Consider the following 12594-nt stretch of genomic DNA (forward strand, 5'->3'; position numbering starts at 1 on the left):
TGCTTGGGTTCAATTAGAGCTGAGCAATACCTTAGTCCAACATTTAAATTCAACTAGAGCTGAGCAAAAAAAAGGGAAAAAATTGCAAATTGATTTGATTCAGACCAAATTGTATGATTTGATTTAATTTTCTCAATACATGATTAGGTATTGATTTTTAAGTAGATGAATAATATTTCACAATTGGATTCTTAGTTTTATAGTTATAATTCCGATTTGAACCAAATTGTACCATACAAATATAATATATACACATATCATTTGTTATTTATTGTAGGCATTTGAATACATTATTAATATCCCATATGTTTTAATAAATTATTAACCCTTTAAAGTATGTTCTTGTAAAATGATAGAATTAATTTTAAACAATTTTGTTTGTAAAATTATGACATATTGATTGATGTTTGAACAAGTTATGATCATGTTATGAATGATGACAAGATTTATAAAAATCGTAAACTACATTTTCTTGATTTAGTTTGGTTTAATTCCAATAATTTGTCTTAGTTTACTTCAAAATCGAACCATTTCTAACCATGCAAACATTGGCTTTTCCATAAAAGCAATCAACTCTATCTAGTCTTGTGGCCAGAAAAAGAGTAATTGATGTCCAATCAACTTATACTCAATATACTTTAAAAAGTGAACAATTCGGATCATTAAAATATTCTTTAGAATGGGCCCAATAAAACGTGCTCTGAGAAGGAGAGATATGGGACATTAATGATGGGAGAAAGATGCTAAGAAGTTACTTTGATCGAGAAATTTATTTTGATCCAAATAAATCCAACCATCAATTACATAGATGAGTTAATCTCAACTGTTCTAACCGTGTTAGAGAAATATTTTCAAAAACTATTATGCTTTATTATATAGATATACACATAAATACACCAACTTACATAAAAATCACTCTGCACATCGATGGAAACTTGCATATAAAAAACATAGAAAATGCACATTTTAAATCAGATGTACTTACATAAAATATAATCTGTGTACACATTTATCTATGGAGTGAATGGCAAAGGAGAGCAAGGGGAACACACCATGGACACTGTAGATCATGCGTCTTCTCTCCAAGAGCTTTTCATGCTCTTCATAAGATATGTATGGTAACGGCTAGGGTTTTTGGATCGGAGAGAATAGGTCTGAGAAAGTATTAACTTGAATATTTCCTTTTTAAAAGCCATAAATAATGCTTTTTGAAAATCATAAATTAAGGAATAATTATTAATTTTAAATAATTTACTAAATAGATTAGCCAATAGTTTTTTTAATCTTCTTTTATAAATTAGAAAAAAATCAACAATTTTTTTTTATAAAATCAACAATTTTAGTATTGAAGTTTTGGAGCACCTAGAAGGCTCTTCATTACAAAGACCCTTTTGCTTTATCTACTACAAGGGTAAGCACACGACATGTGCAATCAAAATGATCATGGCAGTAGTGAATCTCTCTGTATATTATACATTTGTCCATAACTGCTCTTGTGGGTATATAGAGGTAGTTATACAGAGGTAGTTACAAGGGATATTTAGGAATTAAAAAAAAAAGACATAAACACCAAGTCAAGCCTTTGCTTTATATAATAGAATAGATAAGGTAAAAACTTCATAAGTATTTTGAATTCTATTTCTATAAAAGACAATACATGGTCTAATATTGGGACAAAAGTAGGGGAAAATAGTTTTCACAATTGGCAGCATGGGCATAATAATGGTTCCTTGTTTGTAAAAAACAACTAGAAGAGCAAATATTTTTGTCCTACCATAAGGAGTTTTCACACAAATTTCTTTGCAGCCATCATGATTATTTGCGAGCTTCAACCTTCTTTTGTTCTTTGGCTGCAACAAGTAAAATTCACACATCAATTTCATTATCATAAAATGCCGATAAACTAAAGGCAAAGCAGTCAGTGCACCAATCTCTGAACATTACCAGCTTTTTCTTCGTCTCTTTTTTTGGCAGCCTCTGCCCTTTGCTGTCGTATAAGAGCCAATCGCTCTACAAAACCAGAGTCAAGAATATGATGTTGGAATGTACGGGAGTATTGACGAAATTGAAAATTTTTGAATGGAAAAAAATCAAATGTTGTCTCATATCAGAAGAAAAAAGTTCAAAAAGGATAGAAAAAGAAATGTATATAGTAGGCATATGTGCTGTTTCTCTATTGATTTATGAAACTCCATGATTCCAATAATATCTTCATAAAACTGTACTACAAATACCTCAAGGAAAAATGTGCAAGCTCCTATACTTTCGTATATTTCCTGGGCAACATACATAAACTTTTTAGCAAGTCTCCAATCAAGAGAAGCGGGTGACTAGTCAACAAGTGTCCAACACCCAAGCTACCAATCAAGAGAGGCACCTAACATTTAACACAATATCAAGCCCACAATACCTTGTCTCCTAACCACGGTCCTGACACAACTTTTTCCTATATATCAGATGGTAGAGCCAGCCTTTAAACTTTTACCCTTTTCAATCACCACCAGCATCACAAACACAAAATGTTAGGCTTATAAATCTTAGGCTTCACAATCTCACAAGATGCCATGCTAAATAAGCAGTGGTCAAACTCTTTTGGAACTAGACCTCACAAGCATCCAAACGAAATTTTAGACTTCTTAAAATCTAACACAAATACTAGTATCTCATAGTTGCCAAATCCTTATGACCAAATGAATATTAGGTCCTCAAATTTCAACTTGTTCAACAAACTGCTACGTTGGGTTCCAAAGCTCCAGCACAATAGTATTCTTATTAAAAGGATCTCCAATCCAAAGCTCCTTAAATGATTGACGGAGTAAACCTAACATATACATGCCCCAATGTTCTGTGCTACTTTTTACTCACAAAACTAACCTCAAACTTCCCCACTCACAAACTACATCCTCTTTATTTTCATTTACCAAATCTGTGACCAGTTTCCTGCCTTTCAAGCAGAACAGGGGATCAATCAACCTTAAAAAATGGTGACCCAATGCATGAAGCTCTCGCTAAAGCAAGGTGTGGAGAGAGCAAGATATACGCAGCCTTATCCCCATTTCTGGATAGCTGTCAATCAACCTACCAGTTAAAAAATAGCTGACTAATTGTTCAAGTACAACCAAAACTTCAATGAGATATCTACGGCTCCTAATGTACGAAATTTACCTCAAACTGTAGGGTTAACTGCATACTAAAAGTAAAACATATAAAAGCAATTAATCATCAATGTTGAAATCTCAAACAAGTGTACTAATCAATTAATTTAAAAATAAATAATAAGGGTTAACAAGATGCTCCTGCCTGTGTACAAACTTTTCATGAAATAGATAACATGCAAAACCATAATATAAGCTAAGCAGAAAATCCAATATGCAACTAGGGGTAACATAAGATTGAATTATTAATAATGCCATACCTAAATCTTTCCTTGCCTGTTCTGTTTTCCCTTGTTCTTGCATCCTCATGTATCTTTCATGAGCTTTCTGTTTCTCTATCTCTTCTCTGTGAACAAAAAAAAAAAAATATATATATATATAAAAGACACAAAACCAAAAAGTCAAAAGGTCATATACATGGCAGCCATGCAATCCAAAATTACTGTGTTATTTTGATGGGATATGAGCAGTTTACTTTCATACTTTTGAGAATGAGTATAAAAGAAAAAGTTCAGAGGTCTAATAATTTAGGGTAAATTACACTCACCTCCTGTGAGATTTGAGAAAAATACAGTTAGCCCCAAAAGTTTGGCATAATTATATTGACCACCCTTTTAGTAACTTTCTGCAGTCTCTAGCAGATGGATTTCGCCCATTGGGCTCACAACCACAACAATGGGATACAACATGAGCATCTTCTGTAACTAGTTCTACCCAAATTCATTGTGCATTGGGAGTGTGTAGTTGATGGGTGTGATGAGCTCAAACTAGTAATGAAATCAATTTTCGCTGGCTACGGCTATAGTCGGCCGGTGTTGGGTTATCCTATTTCTCTACAATTTGTGTATGAATCTACGTAATTGTATTTGTCATTCATAGACTAACCGACTAAACTGCCTCAATCAAACCATCTCAAAACACAACAGTTTGGCTTGATTACATGCTTTGAATGGTTTGTTTCGGTGCCCTACTATATACAAAATAAAAAAGATTTAGTAGAAGCCAAATTTTGATCAGAACCCCAACCAAACCAAACCCTGTTTAGCCCCCACTCCCTAAATCAATATGACAAATAGAAAACCTTACTTTTCTCTTCCAACCTCTACCCTCAACTGTTGAAGAAACAGTTTGGTTATGTAAGCCACTCAAATTGACCTCTTTCAATTTGAAAACTATTATACAACTCCCCCAGAAACTGAATAAGACAAGCAGAAAGAACAATCCTCTCTCACTAAAAGAGAGACCAAGGCGCAGTTGGCCATGGCAATGAAACTCTAAACAAAACCAACAATCGAGAATCTTTTTAATGGCTGTTAAATGGTAAAAGGCAGTTGACATGGCAATGTACTATTCCAATTCATTCCAATATTATCCTTAAAGGACATTACCTAATGGGACTCCTACAAATTAAGGGCATAGGGAAGGACTAAGAGTGGCTACAAACCTAACCTCTGTAATATTTGTGGGCAGGGACTACATTTTTCAATTCAAAACCATATTTTCATACACGGGAACTCAAGCATTTACCACTACACCAATCAATACCCCCTCTTTGACGAAACTTCTATGTTTATCTAAAAGGGGTTTTCAGCTCTTCTAAAAAGCCCTAGCACAAATTACATCCAGCTACTGCATCTAAATTTTCTACTAATGAACCTATGCATTTGCGTCCTGTCATGCAACTTGATCATAAGATTTACACTCTTAGTCATAGACTCATAGGCCTCCTAACAATAGATGTAAAGATTTGTCATTTATGTGGTTACCATAATGAGTTACTCAAGCAGATGCTCAAGTTGGGGTGGAACCACGAATAGCTTTGATTTGACACTAGTTGAAACAGAACAATTTTAAGGTATATGAGTAGTGAGAAAATAAAAGGCAATGCTGATAATTTGCCAGGATGGGATAGATTGCAGCCAAACTGCAGAAAAAAAGTGAAGAATACCTTCTTCTTTTTTCCCCCTAATAAATGTAAAAGTAGGAGACTACAGTTAACAAAGGAAAAAAAAATCATAACCAGCTGATATAAGTAAAAAGAAAAGGTTGAGAACTAGAGACATTAACAACCCTTAACCCAACAAGTGATGATGTGAGATAGAAAATTAAATCATATGCAGAGATAATAGAAATAATATTTTTGATAATCAGATGCCAAGACAATTACAATCTTCCCATACCTTTGTTTCAATTTTACTACTCTATATGCTTTGCCTACTTAAACATAGGAAGATAGAGAAAGAGAAGGGGGGGAAGTTTTCTAGATGATTTATTTAATTAAAAACCTTGTTTAACTAAGTAGACAAGGATTAAACGAACCTCTCGCGTCTTGAGAGTTCAGTCGTTTTCTCAATCTGCAAAAAAACATAAGATCACATACTTAGTATTTTTACCAAATAACTTAATTACTTTTACAACCACTTATACATTGTACATCTTACATCAACATCTTTAGCTTTCAAGGTCTTCGGCTTCACCAAATTAGGGTTCTCAATCTCAATAATACCTTGGTTGCCTTTGCGCTTCTGTTAACAATATTTGCAAGAAAAAGGCAAGCTGATTTAAACAGACTAGTCATTCCACAAAGCAAGGAAGACAAAATCCAATTATAAACGCAATCTAAAATAAAAGTAAGTATTTTATAGAGAAGTGTGTCCAAATTTACGCACTTCAGGTTCTTCATCGGACTCCTCTTCTGATTCTTCTTCAGATCTCTCCTCTTCGTTCTCTTCAGCTTCTACCTAACAACATCAAATAAATTAAACAAAATAACTATGGATGAAACATAGGATCCCAATGCACTCAGTGTCCTAGAACTACAAAGCAAAAAGTTAACGTCAATGACCACCAAAAACCACAATTAACTACTAAAACTGTGAGCTATCACATGAAGGACAATTCTTGTAATGCACATTGGCCATGCGGTAGACCAGTCAACATGACTCCTTTTTCCACTTTCATAATTCAAAAGGTGTAATGCCTTTTCATTCACCGATCGTGTAGTTATAGAGTCACTGGCCAAATTCCTATGCCCCCTCTACATGCACAAACACACTTTAAAAATAAATAACATACATATACAAAAATAGACTATAAACACTCATGATCTCATGTTGATTTTGGAGAATTGCCGTGTCCCACGCCACATTTCAATGTCAAGATCTAGCATTCTGTCCATATCCACACATCAGAAATTATAGTAGCCAGAATATCTTTGGGCTTTTTGAAACACCATGCTAAGTTTCCCTGGTCATTTTAACAAAAATGGCTAATTTCCAAAGTGAACCCACTTAGTTATGACGGATTTCCATTTTCACATGCTATGTAAAAAAAGACAAAAAAATCAATTTAGTTTCAATGAGACGCCAATAATTACAAATGATTGCATGTGCAAGAAATTAAGGCCAAGAGATCTACCTGTTTAAATGTACGAGGACGAGCAGACGTACCAGCAACTGCAATCATTCAAGTCATAACAAAAAAAAAAAACAAAACAAATGAAATGTCAGTCAATACTTAACTCTAGCTATTGTCACAAGTGTTGTCAACACTCTGAATCTTAGACAATAACCACCACCACCACCACCAAAAAAGAAGAACAAATAATAAAAATAAAGTAAAATTAAACCAAACCAAAACCAAATTAACCCATTTCCTATAACCACCTAAGAAGCACGAACAGGGACACATGACACAATACAGACAAGCCAATTTTCAAAACAAAAATGTAGGCCACCGCATGGGTGCGCACACAAAATATATAATATAATTTCAAATATTTATTATATATCATATATATGAACTATGAAGCACGGGTGCGGGTACGAGTACGGTACGGGTGCGAGTACAGGTACGTCGATACGTCAAAATTCAAAAAAAAGTATGATACGGGTACAGCTGCGGTACGCCGATAACTTTTATTTTTATTTTTATTTTTATAATTGTGGTTAAAGATCTAACCTACAAATTAAAATTTAATATCAAAACTAAAAAGAGGACTACAAAAATGGTCATAACTAATATCATTTTAAAAATTAAAAATTAAAATTAAAATAATTAAAAGTTAAAAGTTTGATTTATTATTAAAATAAAATTCTAAATTATTATTACTTTTTTTATAATTTTTTTTCCCCTTCAAATGGATAAGTCAGTGACACTAATTTGTTATAAAAGGAAAGAAAAATAAAAATACACATATTCATAGGATTATAAGGATTATAGGATTATAAGTCAGTGTGTGGTGCTGACTCAGTGTATTCAAAAGGATAAGTCAGTGTATAATTATATAATATTGTATAGACAGAGAGAGAGAGAGAGAGAGAGAGAGAGGGGGTGTAAATAAAAGAAAGAGAATTGCAGCACCAGTTTCCCCTTCCAACGAAGACAATTGCAGCACCGAACCATTCTCTCTCTCTCTCTCTCTCTAAACCAACCCACCAGCAGAAATTGCAAGAAGTCTGACGATCTGAAGCCCTACGCGATCTTCTAGGTGGATTCAGATCGCCGTCTGGCCACCAAGTCCGACGACTTTGGCTCCACCCGCCCCGTCTGGAACGAGCACTTCGTCTTCCCCCTTTCCCTCCCTTTCCACGACTCCCTTCTCACCCTCGAAATCTTTCACTCCAAACCCTCCGAGACCCCTAAGCCCTTAGTTAGCTTTCTCCATCTTGCTCTCAAGGAACTCGCTGGCAGGGATGAGGATTCGAAGGAAGAACTGAGATTGAAGATTATGATGCCCCGATATACCAGGTTTGTATATATTTTTAATATTACAAAATAACGCTCTATTTTTTATTTTTTTTAATAAAGAGCATAAAAAAATTGCTTCGGTACCCTGAATTTCTTTGCAATTTGATTTTTTGCCCGGCGTACCCGAAACATACCCACGGCGTACCCATGCCGTACCCAAATGTACCAAACGTACCGGACCCCCTTTGGCCGTACCCGGCACACGTGCAGCTGTACCGGTACGTGTACCCGTACCTGGTACGTACCCGGTACCCGTACGACACCAAAAATGGAGTACCCGTGCTTCATTGTATATGAATATACCATTCAAAAATTTAAAAAGCAACAAAACATTAATTGCTATAAATCTAGATTTTTTTTTTTTCATCATTGTTTCATAAGTTATTTTATTCAAAATTATAATCTATACTCGCTACAATCTATAATTATATAAAGCCTACACCAGACTTGGTGTAGATGTCACATGTTTTTCTTTTCTAAAAATGGCCACGACAGTTTTAAAACTGCCTCTGTGAAAAAACTTATTCAAATCCTCAAAATGTTAACTATTCATCTTCTTCATTCCTAAACTACATATATTGCGTGTGCACTTGCTACTAGTTAATTTTATGTGTGCTTAAGTGATGGACACGTGTGTCCCCAAAATGTCTAATGTGCATCTGGGTCTAAAAGTATAAAAAGAAACATAATAAGACACTTTTGGACAAGTGTGCAACACATGTCAAAAAGAGTCCAACTGATTGTCAGACAATGTGCCACCATCTTTGAACTGTTTGTACTTCTTAGGTAACCACACACACACACAAATTCAGAGAGAGGGGGAGAGAGAATTTCAACCTAAAGAAAAATGTACATATTATAAAGAACTCAAACAACTAGCAAGTACAAATCTACATAGATACAACTGGGGAAAAGAAATTCTTTTTTGTTCCTCTAATTTGTCATTATAGTTCTCTTCAACTATGTCAGCAATTTTGTACATACACATGTTAGTCATTTATATCAATTTGCTAGTCAACATGAAGACTATGCTCTACTCCAAGTTAGATGGTATTTTTGGATTGTGGGTTTTGCATGGAAAACCAATTAAAGACACCCAGATTAGAATAAGTTATTAAGAAATTCCGGTTTTTTGGTGAGGCATGTCATTACATAAGGAGCACCAAGAATCCGGTGCACTGCATTTTTTTTTCTTTTCATTATCATGTGATTGGATGGGATGGCCAGTTCAAGGATTGATACCTTCTTAAGAGACCAGCGCACATGTGGTGAGTCACGCAGAGAACATCAAGAGAAAGAGTGCTGCTCCCTGCTCCTCACTATTTGCTGAGAAAGGGAACTCTTCAGTAAGCCATCTAATTACGAGATGAGGAAGGAATTGAGGCATCAAGTCTGGCATTTTCTTTTCCAATCACATATAGATGGAAGCTTCAAATGTAGTATTGTGAGCCATTTTTCCTAGATTTATGTATGCCAACTGATCCCAAATCTAATATTCTGTCTCTAGCATTGTTGCAGTTTTCTACTGACCACCAAGCACTCTATAAAGAAAAGGATAAGGCAAAAACACCTCCCTTGGCACTGTGTGACAGTCATGGGTACCAATAAGCATTTTGGCTATCCACCTTGTAGTTATCAAATAATAATATTAATGCCTGATCGGGTTAAGGAAAATTGGTTGGTTGCCATGCATGGTATTCAGAGTTTCATTTGATGTGAACTCCACTGTCTTTATAGTCTTTATTGGTTGTATATACATAAGTCAATGTACTACATATCATTAAAAAATAGTGATATGATTAGATAAGTTGCGCTAGATTTTTTGTGTTCCATGCCTAAATTAAATACCAAATTGTCCCAAAAATAAAATAATAAATACTTGTTCAGTCTATGTTATATTAAAGCAATGACCCATGCAACAAAGCGCTTGATAATCAAACACATCAACATCCTTCCAATCCCTCACTTTAAGATTTCAATTGTTATAGATAATTGCCTCAACATTCACCACCAAAATCTACTTTTGCAGTAATTAAAACAGAAAACAAAAATCAAAATCAGCAAATTCAACCATGAAACACAAACTAAACACCACAAATTAGTCCCACTAATCTAGCGCAACCATGAAACACAATTGAGCCATTAAAATAACCACCTTCTAGATTTTTTGTGTTCCACCTTCTAGATTTTTTGTGATATTTTCTAAACCTAGATTTTTTGTGATTAGATAACCACACAAAAATAAAATAAAATAAAAAAGTACAACCATGAAATTAGTCCCACTAATCTACATAAACACCACAAATTTAACCAATCCAGATCTAGCAATGAAACGAATCGAAAAACAAACCATGCACACAAATACGAATGAGAGAGAGAGAGAGAGAGAGAGAGAGGCATACTCATCTCTTCGGGTGTGGAGAACTGGCGTCGACCAGTTGGCTTGCCCTTGAACTTTCCTCTCCCCATCCTCTCTGTGTGTGCTTATCGACGCTATCTATCACCGATCAGCAAGAGAGAGAGAGAGAGAGAGAGAGAGTCTGTGTTAGGGCTCAAAGTGTCTGAAGAATGAAGAAGAACCGGGTATTTTTCTTTTTTTTCTTTTGTGCTTATTTCTATGGGCAAAACTTCTGTGGTTTGGAAAAATATCACATGCCAGTTGTATTTGTAGTTTGAACTGCTCCGTTAATATTCCGTTCAATTTAATAATAAATGTGAAATACACGATAGAGGAGGGTTATATATTTGTTTTAAAATTTTAAAAAATAAATATAAAATATAAGAGGTTAAAATGTACGTCATCTTTAAATAAATAATAAAAATATAAGAATATTTTAATTTTTTTCATTAAATCGTTAACGAGCTTCACGTTACATTTTAATTTACAAATTATAAAGAAATTATATAATTATTTTTACACATTAGAGGTAAATCACACATACTCTAAAATAGGACAAATTAAGATTTCTTTCATTTCTTTTTGACGAAAGATATTGGAAACGAAACCGTAATAGAGCTGTTTTGCTGATCGCAAGCAATAATAGTAAAGAAGGGTAACGATTGAGAAATAATCTCGTCTCGTGGAGTGCTCCTATAGGATATCTATTTTATCTATGCTAAGCTGTTGTTTGGAATGTTGATTATTTTTGCTAATTTTTTTGACTATTTCATTATTTTATAAGATGAAAAAAAAAATATGTGAAATGATTTATGAATATTTTTGTAGTTGAATGGATAATTATGAGAGAAAAAATGATTGAATGATATTTAGAATGTAATATTTTATTTTATAAATTATTTTAGTTTTTTTGTCTTGATACAATTTAAGAAATTGACTTAAAAGAAAATAGAGAAAATAGTAGTAGAAAGAAAAGAGAGAACTAGAAAGAGATAAATGGTAGAATTAGATCGGCAATATGAAGAAATGTTCCATACAAAAATTCCCCCATTCTAATACAATTCTAACATAGTTTATACTTTCTCCTATTACCCATACTAAGGGGTGGTTTGAGATAATCTAAATAAATATACTTTTTGACTTTTTGTGAAATATGAGTTGGGTATAAGTTGGATTTGAAGTGATGTGGTAGAGAGGTGATGTGACTTAAATAGAATAATAACTTTTTTACTTTTTTAAAGTACCCCAAACAACGCTAAACTACTTCTAAGAAACTAATTGCTCCAATATAACACTGTCTTAACAGACCCTATAATTAGGGGTGAGCAGCGGATATACCGATCCGCCAAAACTAACCCAACCCAACCGATCCGCTGCATTTTGGACGGTTGCGTGATGACGAGCGGACGGTTACGGATTGATTTTCTCTAATCCGCCAATCTAGCGGACAGATGGCGGATTTGAGATTCTTTTGGCCGCAACCGAACCGCCAAACCGCGAACACCCTTAGTAATTTATAAGACTTTGTGTTTTCAGTTTGTTTAAATATTCTGTTTGTGTTTTCAATTAAAAAAGAGTTTAAATATTCTGTTGAAAAAAAGTTTTCAACTTGAATATATTTTTTGAATTGAAAAAAATACACGTATTATTTATCTATATCTTTTGGTTTTTAAATCTATCTCTAAAACTAATAAATAGAAAATATGTTATATGCTGATTGGTTTTTGTTTTCAAAAACAGATATAGATGTAACAATGCAGAGATATACAATCTCTACTATTGCTCTGTTCATGGTTTTGGTGATTTGAATTGTTTTTATATTTTAAGAATCACAGATTGTAATACTTTATGTGGATGTGGCATGTTGTGATTGTAGTATATGGATGAGACATGCAGTGATTGTGATATTCTAAAGTTTCAAACTTTTTGGCTTTGGATGAAGCATGCAGTGATTGTAATATTTTTTTAAGTCATTAACTGTAATACTTTCTTCTTCTTTTTTTGAGGAAGTGCACAAGTTGAATTATGTTGAGAATTTATAAAATTTTAAACTGCCAAACCGATTCGCATCCATTCGCCAAACTGCCAATTCGCTCAATCGACATCCGCCGGATTGGCGGACGAACACGGATTGATTTTCTCCAATCCGCCAATCTGGCAGACGAATGGCGGATTGGAGGTTCCGTGGCCGCAACCGACCCGCGCCCACCCCTACCTATAATAACTCTAATTAATTTTGTTGCTGCTAGTCTTGATCACATGCTCAGTTCCAAAGTTTTTTCCACCTGTAAT

At 34.1% G+C, this 12594-nt stretch overlaps 1 protein-coding gene across 1 annotated transcript; it reads right to left on the bottom strand.

The window, feature by feature from the left end:
* Positions 1 to 1559: 1559 nt before the first annotated feature.
* On the bottom strand, positions 1560 to 10966 carry LOC114275741 (uncharacterized). Its single transcript, XM_028217741.2, has 8 exons — positions 10307 to 10966; positions 6573 to 6610; positions 5825 to 5896; positions 5597 to 5680; positions 5475 to 5509; positions 3416 to 3501; positions 1945 to 2010; positions 1560 to 1850 (listed from the first exon to the last, which is right to left on the bottom strand). Exons 1-8 carry the CDS (start codon positions 10371 to 10373, stop codon positions 1816 to 1818), a joined length of 483 nt encoding a protein of 160 aa, XP_028073542.2. The 5' UTR covers positions 10374 to 10966; the 3' UTR covers positions 1560 to 1815.
* Positions 10967 to 12594: the final 1628 nt, after the last annotated feature.

Source organism: Camellia sinensis, chromosome 9 (assembly GCF_055761805.1).
Source record: "Camellia sinensis isolate YWXY chromosome 9, ASM5576180v1, whole genome shotgun sequence".
Classification (NCBI taxonomy): Eukaryota; Viridiplantae; Streptophyta; class Magnoliopsida; order Ericales; family Theaceae; genus Camellia; species Camellia sinensis.